This window comes from Ipomoea triloba, chromosome 4 (assembly GCF_003576645.1).
Source record: "Ipomoea triloba cultivar NCNSP0323 chromosome 4, ASM357664v1".
Taxonomy (NCBI): domain Eukaryota; kingdom Viridiplantae; phylum Streptophyta; class Magnoliopsida; order Solanales; family Convolvulaceae; genus Ipomoea; species Ipomoea triloba.
Genome location: NC_044919.1, coordinates 32487177 through 32500322, shown reverse-complemented (window position 1 = coordinate 32500322; position 13146 = coordinate 32487177). Strand labels below are relative to the sequence as shown.

The 13146-nt window shown below is 34.3% G+C and overlaps 1 protein-coding gene across 4 annotated transcripts; it reads right to left on the bottom strand.

Annotated features, from left to right (window-relative positions):
• Positions 1-7376: 7376 nt before the first annotated feature.
• LOC116016295 lies at positions 7377-11236 on the bottom strand. Of its 4 annotated transcripts, none has more exons than XM_031256487.1 (4): positions 11124-11236; positions 9051-10950; positions 8502-8618; positions 7377-8425 (listed from the first exon to the last, which is right to left on the bottom strand). In XM_031256487.1, the coding sequence occupies exons 2-4, from the start codon at positions 10473-10475 to the stop codon at positions 7529-7531; spliced, it is 2439 nt and encodes an 812-aa protein (XP_031112347.1). In that variant the 5' UTR covers positions 10476-10950; positions 11124-11236; the 3' UTR covers positions 7377-7528. The 4 variants fall into 4 exon arrangements, with proteins under 4 accessions (XP_031112347.1, XP_031112350.1, XP_031112349.1 ...); XM_031256490.1 differs by having other exon boundaries at positions 9051-10461; positions 11124-11230; XM_031256489.1 differs by having other exon boundaries at positions 9051-10494; positions 11124-11191.
• Between the last annotated feature and the right edge of the window lie 1910 nt (positions 11237-13146).

The window sequence follows — 13146 nt, the reverse complement described above, 5'->3', positions numbered from 1 at the left end:
TTTTTTTTTTTTTTTTTCTTCTTTTTTCTTCTCCCAATATTAATTGTGCATCGTATTATTGTGCTATTAATAAAATTGTATCTCTCACTTTCTTATAATATTATCAAATATACTCAGTTTAAAGAGCTAGCATAGATAAGTTAATGCCTATGCAAAAAATGTTACAATGTTACAAAATAATTGTGACAGATTGAGCCAATGACATTGTGATCTATTGACATGAAGTGACTCTCCTAAATAGGAAGTCATGGTTCTAACCCAACAGAGTCAGTAAAATGATACGTAGACTTTCATGGAGTAAAACAAATGTTATGTGTTATGATTTTCTTAAAAGATGAATAAAAATGTGACTCAAACCTTCCATAATAAATAAGAACAACCTAAGTTGGGAGTAAAAAATTATATTAAAAAATAAAATAAATGTAGTATTACTCGTAGTGGTATTAATTTGTAGTCATGGAGGATGTCACATCATCTAATTTATTGGACTTCCATTGCCCCCCATTGCATGTGCCCTCCACTTCACCTGTAGCTGCATGCGACGTAACTATTCCTTCGTGCCCCACCACACTCCTTTTTAACCAATTTTAACAAAATTTTGACCCTAAGCCAATATAGAAGACATAAAACTTCATATTAAAAACAAAACATCCATAACTCCACACATATATGCAATAAATTTATTCTTAATGTTAAGCATATAATAAATAAATAATAAATAATAATATTTAATTAACCACCAAATTATACACAAAAATATAATTGGATCTTTCAATTCATTTATTTTAAATTATTTTAATAATTTTAAATAACATAAAATAAGATAAAAACTCTCCCCTTCGTCTTCGGCGGGAGACGAATTGGTGAGGGGCGGATTTTTCCATTTTATTTTATTTAAAATTATTACAATATATTAAAATAATATATTTTTAATGAAGGTAACATCATGTTAGTCGAGACTGATTGAGTATGTAAATTTGATTTAATTATACAATTTTGCATTTTTTTAGGAATCTCATTATAATTTTTTGAGTTGATGGACTCAATTGTATTTTTGAGTGGAGTTTGGTGGCTTATTTAAACATTATTTCAATAATAAATGTACAATCAAACTATAAACTTAAAATTTGAGTTAAGACTGAAGTACAAAACACATGATTCAATTTAATTGATATCCGAATCAGACCCATGTAGCGATTTGGTAAAGATGCATGTAAAATTTTAATTAAGATAGAATGCATTCTTCAATTCTTAAAAAAAAAAAAACGATTAGAATAGAAAAACAGAAAACTAGGGACGACAGGCCAATGATTTCTTTACAATCTTAGAGAGAGATTGTCACGGACTTGATGATATATATGGCTTCGATTCCGAACCATTTATGAAATACGTGATTGTGTGAGGTATTTAGTTTTATACTTAAGAGGATAAGATATTTAGATTATCATTAACTGTTGGGATAATGTTTGTTTATATATGTAAAAGGTTGATACGTACAAGAATAAGAGTGATTGTATCGTAGAGAAAAAGAAAAAGGTGGAGGGAGAGTAATGAAAGGAGTGAGGACGTATGTAGAGGAGATGTTAGGGTGCATGTTACGTTGTTAGTTGGATCGGAGATGGGACCAAAAGAGATATTATTCCAAGTGTAGAATTGAAGTTACGTAAGTTGTGGTAAGAATAAAGATGGATGAATATAATGCATGCAGGGAAAGATGCATATTAGGGACCAGAAAACCCAAAGGCATTGATAGATGAGTCGAAAGAGTTAAGCATGCAGCAGCCAAGCCAATTGCTAGCATCCAATTAAGAAACGTTGCACCACTTGAGTTGCATGCATGTGAACAATAATGGAATATATATATATATATATATATATATATATATATATATAAGCGTTTGCGTTGTCCCAACCGTTCACCATCATTATTATTACATGATACGTGCCAATTACTCTTCAATAAGACATTACAAGTTGCACAACCCAAATTAAAATACAAATATAGTTACAGAAATGTGGATTTTCAAGTTGCACAATCACTTATGCATGATTCGTAAACGCACAATTAAGCATTACAAATTCCACAAAAGCTAGTTTCCACGTCAAATGAGAGCAAAGCTTCCTGTGAGAAGTGTCAACTAATCTAAACTATCCGTCGTGGATGATCAGTGCCTAAAAAATAAGAGGAAAAAAAAAAAAGAAGAAGAAGAAGAAGAAGAGGAGGGAGATCATCTTCATAAATATTAAGGAGTACAAAATTTTAAAGTTTGTAATATTTATGAAATGGACAACTTTTTCCTTTTTCTCCGTTTTTCCTTTATTTTTCAACTGTTAGATTAAAAAAAAAAACGGATGTGATCCTTCTAGCTAGTAACATGGCTTCCAGATTCTCTAAGAACTATTATGATGTTAAGCTTTTGTACTAGAATTAGCAAATATACATCGTACACGCATCCTATGGAAAACACATAGTAGCTAGCTCAGTAAAATTGATGCCATTGACGACTACTAAAGTGCTAATATAATATAATGCAACATATATATATGACATATCTTAACGTGCGATTTGTTTACTTTTATTTTTTAGGTTTCGTTTCAAGACATTATTGGACAGTACCCTTACCCTATATGCAGGTACGTGTGCTCTTGTCTCAACCGATGAATGAAGTTAAACCGCCCCTATCTTATTCTTAAAACAACACGCCAAAGGTAGGCCGATTCACGGTTTTGTTGTTCTCCAGTGATGATGTCAATCACAAATTCCACCAAATTTTGAAAAAAAAAACAAAACAAAACAAAAAACAAAAACAAAAACAAAAAAAAAAAACAAAAAATGGCAATGTAATGTGTTAAGCTTAATTAATATTATTGAATTATATCACTTAGTAATACATTATTTTGATTAAGTTCGGAACAAGTATGATGAAAAGTAGCGGAGTAGTGGAGTACACTATAGAACGTCAGTCTACATTATTCGCGCTCAAACTCCAACTATGAGGCGAATCACCTTCAGACACATGCCTTGATCCTATTAAATCCCTTGTAACGGCAAAATGATATCTGATCATATAAATATAACCTAAATGTGCTGAGGAAGGAGCCGTCATTAAGCTCATTTAATTTGAATACACATCATTTCTAGACTCACCCTCGAGTGACCAAGAACCCTTTATTTTTCCATTGCTTTGTCATTTATACTTATCGATTATCATTTTGTACTTGGTCTATAGTGTCTATATTGGAATCTTATATTATGTCACTAAACACCAATATAATGTACGCAATGCAACTTTTAAAAAATAAGAAACAAATAACAATGTGTCAAACCCTAATTAACTTCTATAGTTATATTATACTACATATAAGTTGATACATATTTGTATGGCTGTATGTTTAATTTGGATCCTATCTTTTGGTATATCATTGCTCAAAAGTATCAAACAATTGTTTATATAGTTAACGTTTTGTTTTGTTTTTTCTTCTGGGATTTTGTTTTCCTATTTATATAATTATTAATAATCATTGATTGACTCTCCTAATAATTGTCTGATTAATCTGTACTAATCCTTGTTGGAATTTTGCAGTTAAAGAATCTCTACTTCTCGAAATACCCATCTTGTGTACGTTTTAGTGTTATTTCTACTTGCAATAATTTGCAACCAATATAATTGAAGTGGTTGTCTCCCACATGCTGCGTTTGACGTTGTGTTTACTTTTTAGGGTTTTTATTTATATATATTAGGTTTGACTCTGCAGAGGATACATTATGATTATATTTGTGGGAATTAAAGAAGTATTCCATGGCCGTACATTCGATCATGTCGTCCTCATCATTTTCATTAATTATATTGTAAAGCATAATTAATCGTTAAACGTAAGTTAATACATGTAAAATAATTCTATGTTTTTTTTTTTTCCTTTTTTGAAAATGAAAATCCACATTCACTATCTATGGGTGACTAGGCGTGCATGATAAATCATGTTTTGTGTAATAGCCTAAACCACATAGGAGAAATAAACAACACTATAAAAATCCTATGGGACGGACTCAATCAAGAAGGTATTGAAAAGAACCAAACTAATAATTTTTAGATATGTAATAATTTTTTGATATGAAAATCCATGAACTTATAAGGGGTAGTTTTCATAAGAACATTACCCTATGGTCCCACGTACATCTTTAACTACTTCAGCTAGTAGAGAAGATTGATGAGCTTGTGCCTTGTGGGCAAAGCGGTGAGTCCGGAAAATAAGGCATTTTGAGGGAAAATAGGCTAGCCGAAGGGATTGGCCAAAATACCCTTAAAACAGTGAATCTTCTTTGTTGAGTTTTGATGAGTTTTGTGGCTAGAAGGACTAAAATTGTAAAGAAAATGACAGTCCTAGGATGAAATGTGTCAACAACTGTTGATGGGGTTACGTTTAATGTGAATATTAAATCCTAAGCAATAAAAAGTTAACCCAAAAATCAAATTTAAAAGTAAAATACTAAATCATAAATTCAATATTCTAAGTGCATTACAATTTCAAATTGACAAAAACTGCACAATATAGTATTGAAAAGTGTTTTTTTTTTAATTTGAAAAAAATAGTCAAAATGGTACCGTATTTTTTTCCTCCTTACTTTAATTTAGAATTGTTAAATTTGACCAAATAGACAATTAATGTTGATTCTTAATTTTCTCATGAAAACAAATTCTCATATATATTTTTTATATAATAATTACAATTCAATTTATTGTCGTATTATTAAAAAGAAAGTATAGAAGGTACGTTGTATAAGTTAAAAGAGGCAAGGGGGGCTTGGAATCTGCAAATTTTGTTGCTAACACAGTTGTACTAACGCGTTTACTTGTTTGGAGTTTTGTGTAGTTTGTATATATATAGATGCAAGTTCATATCGTACTTAATAATTAGTTGCGTGTCACGTGCATGCTTTGTCTAACATAATTCTCGGCTAAACATATACGGACTAGGAACATATAATGTATGTCTTTTTTTGGTTCATTTTTTAGATATCAGAAAGGGAAAGAGGAAGGTGTATCTGATTTAGCCCTACGAGACCAAAGCTTGCACACAATTTATATATGTATATAAGTCATTGTTCAGGTGAGTTCATGTGGACAGATCTAAGCCATTAAATGTTGGAGATCAATGGCTTAAATTTTTTCAAGTGTGCAAGTGCAGTGCACAGTTGACAAAATCTAAGTCATTGATTTCAAGCATTTAATGGCTCAAATTTTTTCACACGGACACATAGAAAGGGGTGGGAGCTTTTGATCTATATATATATAAGACGTTGGTTTAAGTGAAAGATATTTGAGTGTATATATTGATCACTTCTAATTGATTATGTGAATACAATATTGTATGTATACGACATATATACGTTGCGTACTGGACAAAGTAGTTACATGCATGCATGCATGATACGTCCCCACAGACCACAACTTGTTCATTTTTTTTTTCATGCCCTACAAGCAACGTAACATGCATCATATCAATAATTCTATCCAATATCCAAAATAATTGATAGCCCATTAGTCACCCAATTGAAGGCGTGATTCCCTTACCCATCATCAACTCCATTACCATTATTTGGATGCTTTGATTTGATGTCATCAAGACATAATCTACGCAATACAGTTTCACCTTGATGTATATATATGATTTACATTGCTTTAATTTTACCATTTGAAACTCTAATAATCAAAGCCCCAATGTGTAAGACTGGTGGAAAAATTAGATAATACAGATATTTTTATGAGTACTATTGACTCTGTTACATTATTTGTTTTTTTTGGTAAATTTACAGGGTATTTCTCTCCGTTCGTCTAACGGTCCGAGAATTGAAACCGGGTTCTCTCGAAATTCCTCCCTACAAAGAGAGCTCACTTGCCACTTGAGCTACCCCACTGGGTTTCTGTTACATTATAATATCTATTCATAGATAATATAGATATAAACATGTACGTGCTTGCTTTTTTATTTATATTATTTTATCGGTTTTAATATAAACATGTCATGTATTTATCTATATTTTATGAAAAGGACTAAATTAAAAAGCGAAATGGTAAGAAATTTGCAATTTGGAATAAATGGAAAAGGACATAGAGAGGGGTGGGGGCTTTATTAAATCAAAGAAACATTGACTGGATGGGCCACTACTGTTTTAAGTTTGATTTTGGAGTTCAAGTTGAAACATTTCCTGTGCCCAAGGAAAGATGGAGTCGTGCCTCTTTTAACGGAAAAAAGCTGCATTGAAGAAGATGACAACGAGTGGAGTTGGTTTGACTACTACAAGTCTACAACTACCTCTCTGTTGAATTGGATAATGGATAACAAGAATATACTGGAATTTATATATATATTGTTTATTTTGGTGGCAATGTTTGAATACTTCGAGTAAAGGTTTCACACTGAAAATTGATAAGAAAGAATCGGGTTTGTAATATTTATGTGTTACACTATTGAATTGGATGAATTTTTGTTAGGTGAGAAGGGAAATCAGCATTCACTATTCAAGAGTGTACACTACGTCCTTTCAAAAAAAAAAAAAAAAGTGTACACTATGTTTGTTTCACCTTGTAATTTTAGTCAACAAAAGATTACAATGAAATAAACCATCCTAAATTGTTCATAGTTGACCGGTTCGAATAAAAAGCCAATAAACCACTCGAAACCTTGTGGTTTAATTTACCTTGTAACTTTAGCCGACAAAATACCACAATGAAATAAATTAACCTATATTGTTCATAGTTGTCCGACTCAAATAAAAAAGGTCAATAGATCACTCGAAATATTGTGGTTATAAACCAACAGTCTGATTTTATTTATGAACTCAACGCCAGTCTCTCTATACGTAATCGTGCCATCAATAATTTTTTTTTTTAATGTATGGATGAATTGGTTGGAATGTTGGGAGTTGGGACCATATATGTTGCAGCTGAGACAAGGTGTTGAGAGCATGAAAAAACAGATACCCCAGGCCTGGAGTCTACGGTCTACCACACCGTCAGGCATCTGCTCAGCTCATCACTCTGTTTTTCTTCTTTGTTCAATTGCTGCCTTGTGTTTTCTGGACCAAACTACTCAATTCTTGTTTTTACTTTTAACATCACCAAACGACATTGCCCACTCATGTCCTTATTCGACACACTCCCATCCCCCAACTAACAACCTAATAACATCCACCTCTTTCTTACTACTTTATCTTCTTCTTAAAAAAAAGGTAAAATAACAGAATAATAATAATAATAATAATAATAACAACAATAATAATCGATCATGCCTTTTGGGACCTGTAGATAATGATGATAGAATACCCTTCCTTCGCCTACTGTTCTGCAATTAATATCAGTTGTAAAAAATAAAAATAAAAAAATAAAAAGGTTATTAATAAATAATACAAGAAAGAGGCCCATTCAAAACAGCATTGTTCATTTTGTTCCAATACCCAGAGAATGAAACCATTATGTAGATTCAGTTGGAAGGTAAATGAATAAAAAATACAGTGATTAAGAAAATGTTAATAGGGGTATCTGCGTATGCCAGCAGAAGATTGATACTCAGGCCGCAAGCCAACAGAATGGTATTCAGGCAGTGATCTTGAAATAGCATGGTACTCTGGAATTGAGACTCCTGCAGAACGGTGGGCAGTTGATTGTTCTACGGAATAGTATTCAACTGGCAAACCTGCTGAGGGAATACTTCGGTACACAGCTTCACCGCGTCCTGGGTATGAAACATGGGGATCATAGTTTGTGATCTCGTAAGAATAATGACGCTCTGGGTTGGGCTCTTGTCTGTAATAATGACGACGATCTATCAATATATCCTGCTTATAAGCATCCTCAGGCTCTTGTAGCATGTCACGTCTATAAGGATCATCTCGCACTAGTAGGGGCCCTCTTCTGTAAACATCAGTTTCCAATGGCCTTTCATAGACATATGGTTGTGCAGAAGCAAGTGGTCGTAAAGTTAGAAGGTGAGACCCTTGAGCCACTGGAGCAGGTGGTAAAGGTTGAAGGTGATCCATTGCAGGTGCAACCATATCCTTTTCATAGTGTCGAGAATACTCATGGTACCTGTGATCCCTCACTGGAGATCGTCTCCTGTCTCTGTCAACACCATATTTTCTGGTCCTATCTTGCTTCAAGCCTCTTTTTCTCTCTGGTTTGAGACGTCTAGCTTTGTCAATAACCTCCCGTTTCCCAGTCCTATCTCGCTCGACAACTCTCTTGCTCACTCTCCTATCTCGCTCGACAACTCTCTTGCTCTCTCTCCTATCTCGCTCGACAACGCTCTTGCTCTCTCCCCTATCTCGCTCGACCACTCTCTTGCTCTCTTTTTTGAGACGTCCCCTCAACTTTTTGGATGTGGAGCTTCGACTATCAGCTGTGAAAAGTTTGCACAAGTCCTTGACCTATATTGAACAATTAGGATGCAACCAGATTAATGGAAAATATGACTCCCATAGTTTTAAAATTTAGATGTTTTACCTGTTCAGAGGTCAATTGGCAATTAAACTTCATCCGTGTGTAATAGTTCTTTTTTATTGCCTTCTTAAAGATCTCCTCAGCCAATGGCTTGCAATCATCCACAATCATAAATCGGACCTGAATGATTATCAAGTAACAATAATAAGTTGGGAAGTCAAATGCAATTCATAATTTCTTTTAATACAATAATCCTCCAAGATAATAAGTATCAATTCCATTGCTCAAGCATCTTCAAACTACAATCAAATTTCATAATGCAATGAAAAGCTTTGATCAAATGATTTCTGTGGCACAATCTCAAAAGCAGTTCAACATAGACAAAGACATTAATGTAAATATGTAATGCAGAGTGCATCCTATATTAAACTGTCTTTTGTGATAAAATCCTTTGCTGTTCCTAGTTCCTACCACAGATTTTCAGCTTTAGTAGTGTTTACTCTGATATAAAGTTGAATCACTACCTCCCCTAATGCTATGCCGTGTTCTACACTGAAACATATTTTTTGTACATCATGCATAAGATAATATAACTGTGGCAAACATACTTACCTGAGATGGAAACTGAGACTTGAAAGCCTTGGGTTCAATGTTATAACCACCCGGTCCAGTAGCTTTATATATCCCATACATCAGTTTCAAATCAACATCATACAAAAATAGTCTCATTCCCTTATAAACATTTTCCACTATTTCTCTCTTGTTTGCAGGCAAACCTAGAATATTGTAGCGATAACAATCCTTCTTTGTTTCCGAGTTGCACATAAATATCAACCCTGCACTCTCAACCTTCTTTGAAGACCTCTTCCTGTGGGATGACTCTGGCACATCTTTTCCTTGTGGAGCTACATTCTTGGAGCCTAATAATGCTTCACCTTTAGAGACTCCTTTCTTCAAGCCCTGGCCATCTTGACCTTTCAACGCAACCTTCAGAGACTCCTTATCATCACCATTAGAAGTCATTTCCTCTCTGCACATCTCCTCTCCACCTTCAGAGGCCACTTTTTCCAATACACTTTTTTCCAGTTTCTTTTTCTTCCCCCTTTTTCTTTTCCTATACTTAGTTAGCTTCTGCTTCAAACTTTCTTCTAACTTCTTTTTATTGTCTTCTTCAGTATTTTCTTCACCATTATCTTGTTCCATTACAACTTCTCTAGTACCATCCTCACATAGAGCATCTCCTTCATTTTCTGCATCCTCCTCAACATTAGAGGGCACTTTCTTCTTCTTTTTACCTTCAGAGGAAAATTTTTTCAAGGAGCTTTTCACCCAACCCTTCCCTCTTTTTCTTTTTCTTGACTTAATACACCTTTGCATAGAGCTTTTTTCTACTTTCTCTTTATTGTTTTCTTCAGTACTGTGTTCATTGTTTTCCACTTGCTCAGGTAACACCATACATAAAGCCTCTCCTTCATTTTCCTCGTTTGCAAGGTGTTCTTCCTTTAGCTCATCCTCATGATTAGCTTCATCATTACCTTCAGCATCCTCTACATTGTTTTCTGTACTTTGTTCATGTTCAGGTTCCCCAATTATACATGCTAACTTGCCTTCTTCCTTTAGAATATCTTCTCCATCACCTGTTGCCATTTCAGCTATGTACTCACCATTAATTACTTCCTTCAAAGTATTTCCTCTGTCATCTATTTCATAGTAACCTACATACTCTCCATCGCCTTCTTTTGCTATTGTGTTTTCATTTATCCTATGAGCAGCTGTGTACTCTACATCCTTTAAAACATCTTCTCCATCATATGTTCCAATATCATCTACATTCTCTTCATCATCTGTTTCTGTTATTTCATTTCCATCATCCCTGGAATCTACATCAAAAGTAATCGGACGGTATTCTTCTTCAAAATCTTCATCCTCTGCACCCATTTCAGCCTGATCAGAGTAATTTGGTTCAGGAGGAGTCACAGGACCAGATTCAGCAGCACCACCCATTAATGGAGAAGTTTTCCACCTTCGGTATGACATCAGAAAATCGCTAAAGTTTCTGAATAAAGAGCATTAATTTTAAACTACAAACAGGTTGATACACTGACACATCTTGATACAGAAATATTTAAGAGGACCATTGTTAGAAATCCAAGTCTATGATGGAGAATACTGTGCTAAACAAGCAAGCAGTACTGGTGAGAACCAGGAATATTGAGGGGAGAAAAATGAAAACAGAGGACAATCCAGTAAGTTGAAAGGCAGATTTGGGTAGCAACAAGAATAAAATTCTAGACCAAATCCAACGTCATCCTGATCAAAACACAACACATTCGAGGATTCTACCAATCGGCATTGAAATTTCAGGCCCAAACCATACATCCACCAAGTGAGATACGCGAAAATTTCCAATTTCAACACAAACGCAGGAAATTAGGTCAAACGCAAAATGTTAACAAACAGAAACCGATACAATTATGAAAGCAATGACGCGCGCTTCATTGAAAGAACTATTCTGCACAAGTAATCAAAAGAATTATTCTAATTTAGTCATCGTCGAAACCCTAAAATCATTTCAGAAGTGCGAAAAAAAAGGATGTAAAAAACAATAAATTTCTATAATCAATCGCTTGCTAGATGACAAATGAAATGGATAGATCGAAGGAAAAGATTCAAAACCAAACTTACTTGATCGAAGAGAGAGTGAAATTGTTGCGAAGTAGTGGGATTTCCGAAAGTTATAGACTTGTACCATTAGGCTGAAATCAAACAGCCGAGCCGAGCCACGAGCCTAGATATTACTCTTATATTTATTATTATTATTATTACTCCGTTTAATATAATGGGAAAAATTAAAATTTTTTTTGAGAAAGGTAACTTCATTAGATCAAATCAGAGGAAAGAGCATTACAAAGGAATACGGTAGGGTTAACAAATCACTCCGAACAATCAGACAAAGAAATAGACTGCCTGGCAAGTATATGAGCTGTCTGATTCACAGATCGTTTTGTAAAAGATAAACTAATATGAGTAAACATACTCATCAAGTTTTTAATTTCAGCTAGCAGTACATGAAAGGAAGAATCACTTAAAGTAGAGTTGAGTCCCTGCAGCACCTGTAAAGAATCTGTTTCAATGATAATATTGTAAAAATCATGGCTTTTCACCCAGCTTAGGGATTCTCTTATGGCGACAGCCTCGGCTTCTCTAGAATTATAGCCGCCACTCCATTGTGATCCTCTTGCAGCAACAAAGTGAACTTGATCATTCCTAAGAACACAGCCAAAGCCCATTTTCGAGTGCGGTTTGTCAATAGCCGCATCAACATTCAACTTCAATAATCCCAGTTGAGGTTTAGACCATTTAGGCTCTTCAGCTACTGCTAATTCATCTCCAAACTGCACAGCTTTGTTGGCCTCCAACCAATCATTAAGATAATTTTGAGCACTTTAGACTATGAAACGGGCAGCATTGAGGGATTGGTTGTTCCATAAAATACTGTTCCTCATATCCCAAATTTTCCAACAGACAATATACAGAGTGCAAGCCTGAGTGTTGGAGAGGGAGGTTGACATAGTGCTCATCCAATCTTGGAAGTTGGTATAAGATCCTGGCTGACATTGGAGTCGTAGATAGCTCCAACAGGCTTTAGCGTAATCGCACTCTACAAACAGATGAAGGACTGATTCCTTACCACTCGAGCACAGTTGGCATTTATCATCACAATTAACCCGCTTAGCTCTCAGAGAGTCTTTAGTTGGAAGAGTCATAGTGCATGCTTGCCAAAGGAAAGTTTTTACCTTATGGGGTATTTTGCATTGCCAAAATCTGCTCCAGTTCTTGCTCTCACTTTCCGGCATCACGTCATGAATCACTTTGTAACATCTTTTCACAGAAAATTTCTCATCTACTTCAGGTCCCCAAATAATCTTATCTTGCACCTGTTGTCTAGGGATAGGGATTTTCAATATAAGCTCAGTATCTCTCTGGTTAAAAATAGATTTAATGGCCCATGCATCCCAGTTACACTCTGTTGGATTAATAAGATCAGCCACTGTTGCGAGTTCCATAAATGGAAATGGGTAAGTAGTCACTTTGGGATTAAATTTTGGTCCTTGAGTTATACCCATGTTTTGACTCAATCATTCAGTTATGACTGCATCTATTTTTTACTTTTCAGTTATAAGTGAAGTACCAAGTTTGATTCCCGACCTTAGATTTCTGTATTGACTTGATGGGAAATCTAAAAACCCTATATTATTGGATGGGTAAAGTTTTTTAAAAAAATGACATTTTATTATCCTTTTTATATTGAAACCACTTTCGAAGCATTATTTTTTCACTTTCCAACCACATACTTCAAGGTTCTTCAACTTTCAAAAGCATTTCAATAACCCCCGTATGACTTATTAAGAACCTGAATCTCATATAAAGAACTTGAAAGGTTGAAACTCAATACAAACAAATGAACATTTTATCACTGCCTTCAGACGTGTGAAACACGCTACCCTAAATGCTTATGATTTTCCTTACTAAACAATAAAGGTAGTCAAATCATAACTTTGAGGTACAAGAAAATGTCAAATTTCGCATGTTTTTATGAAAAATTCACCAAGTAAGTAACTTGAGATTTTTAGTATGCAAAAAATCTTTCGTCAACTCTGCACTAATTTAGTCACAAATCATATATCTTAGTAACATATGAAAGTTC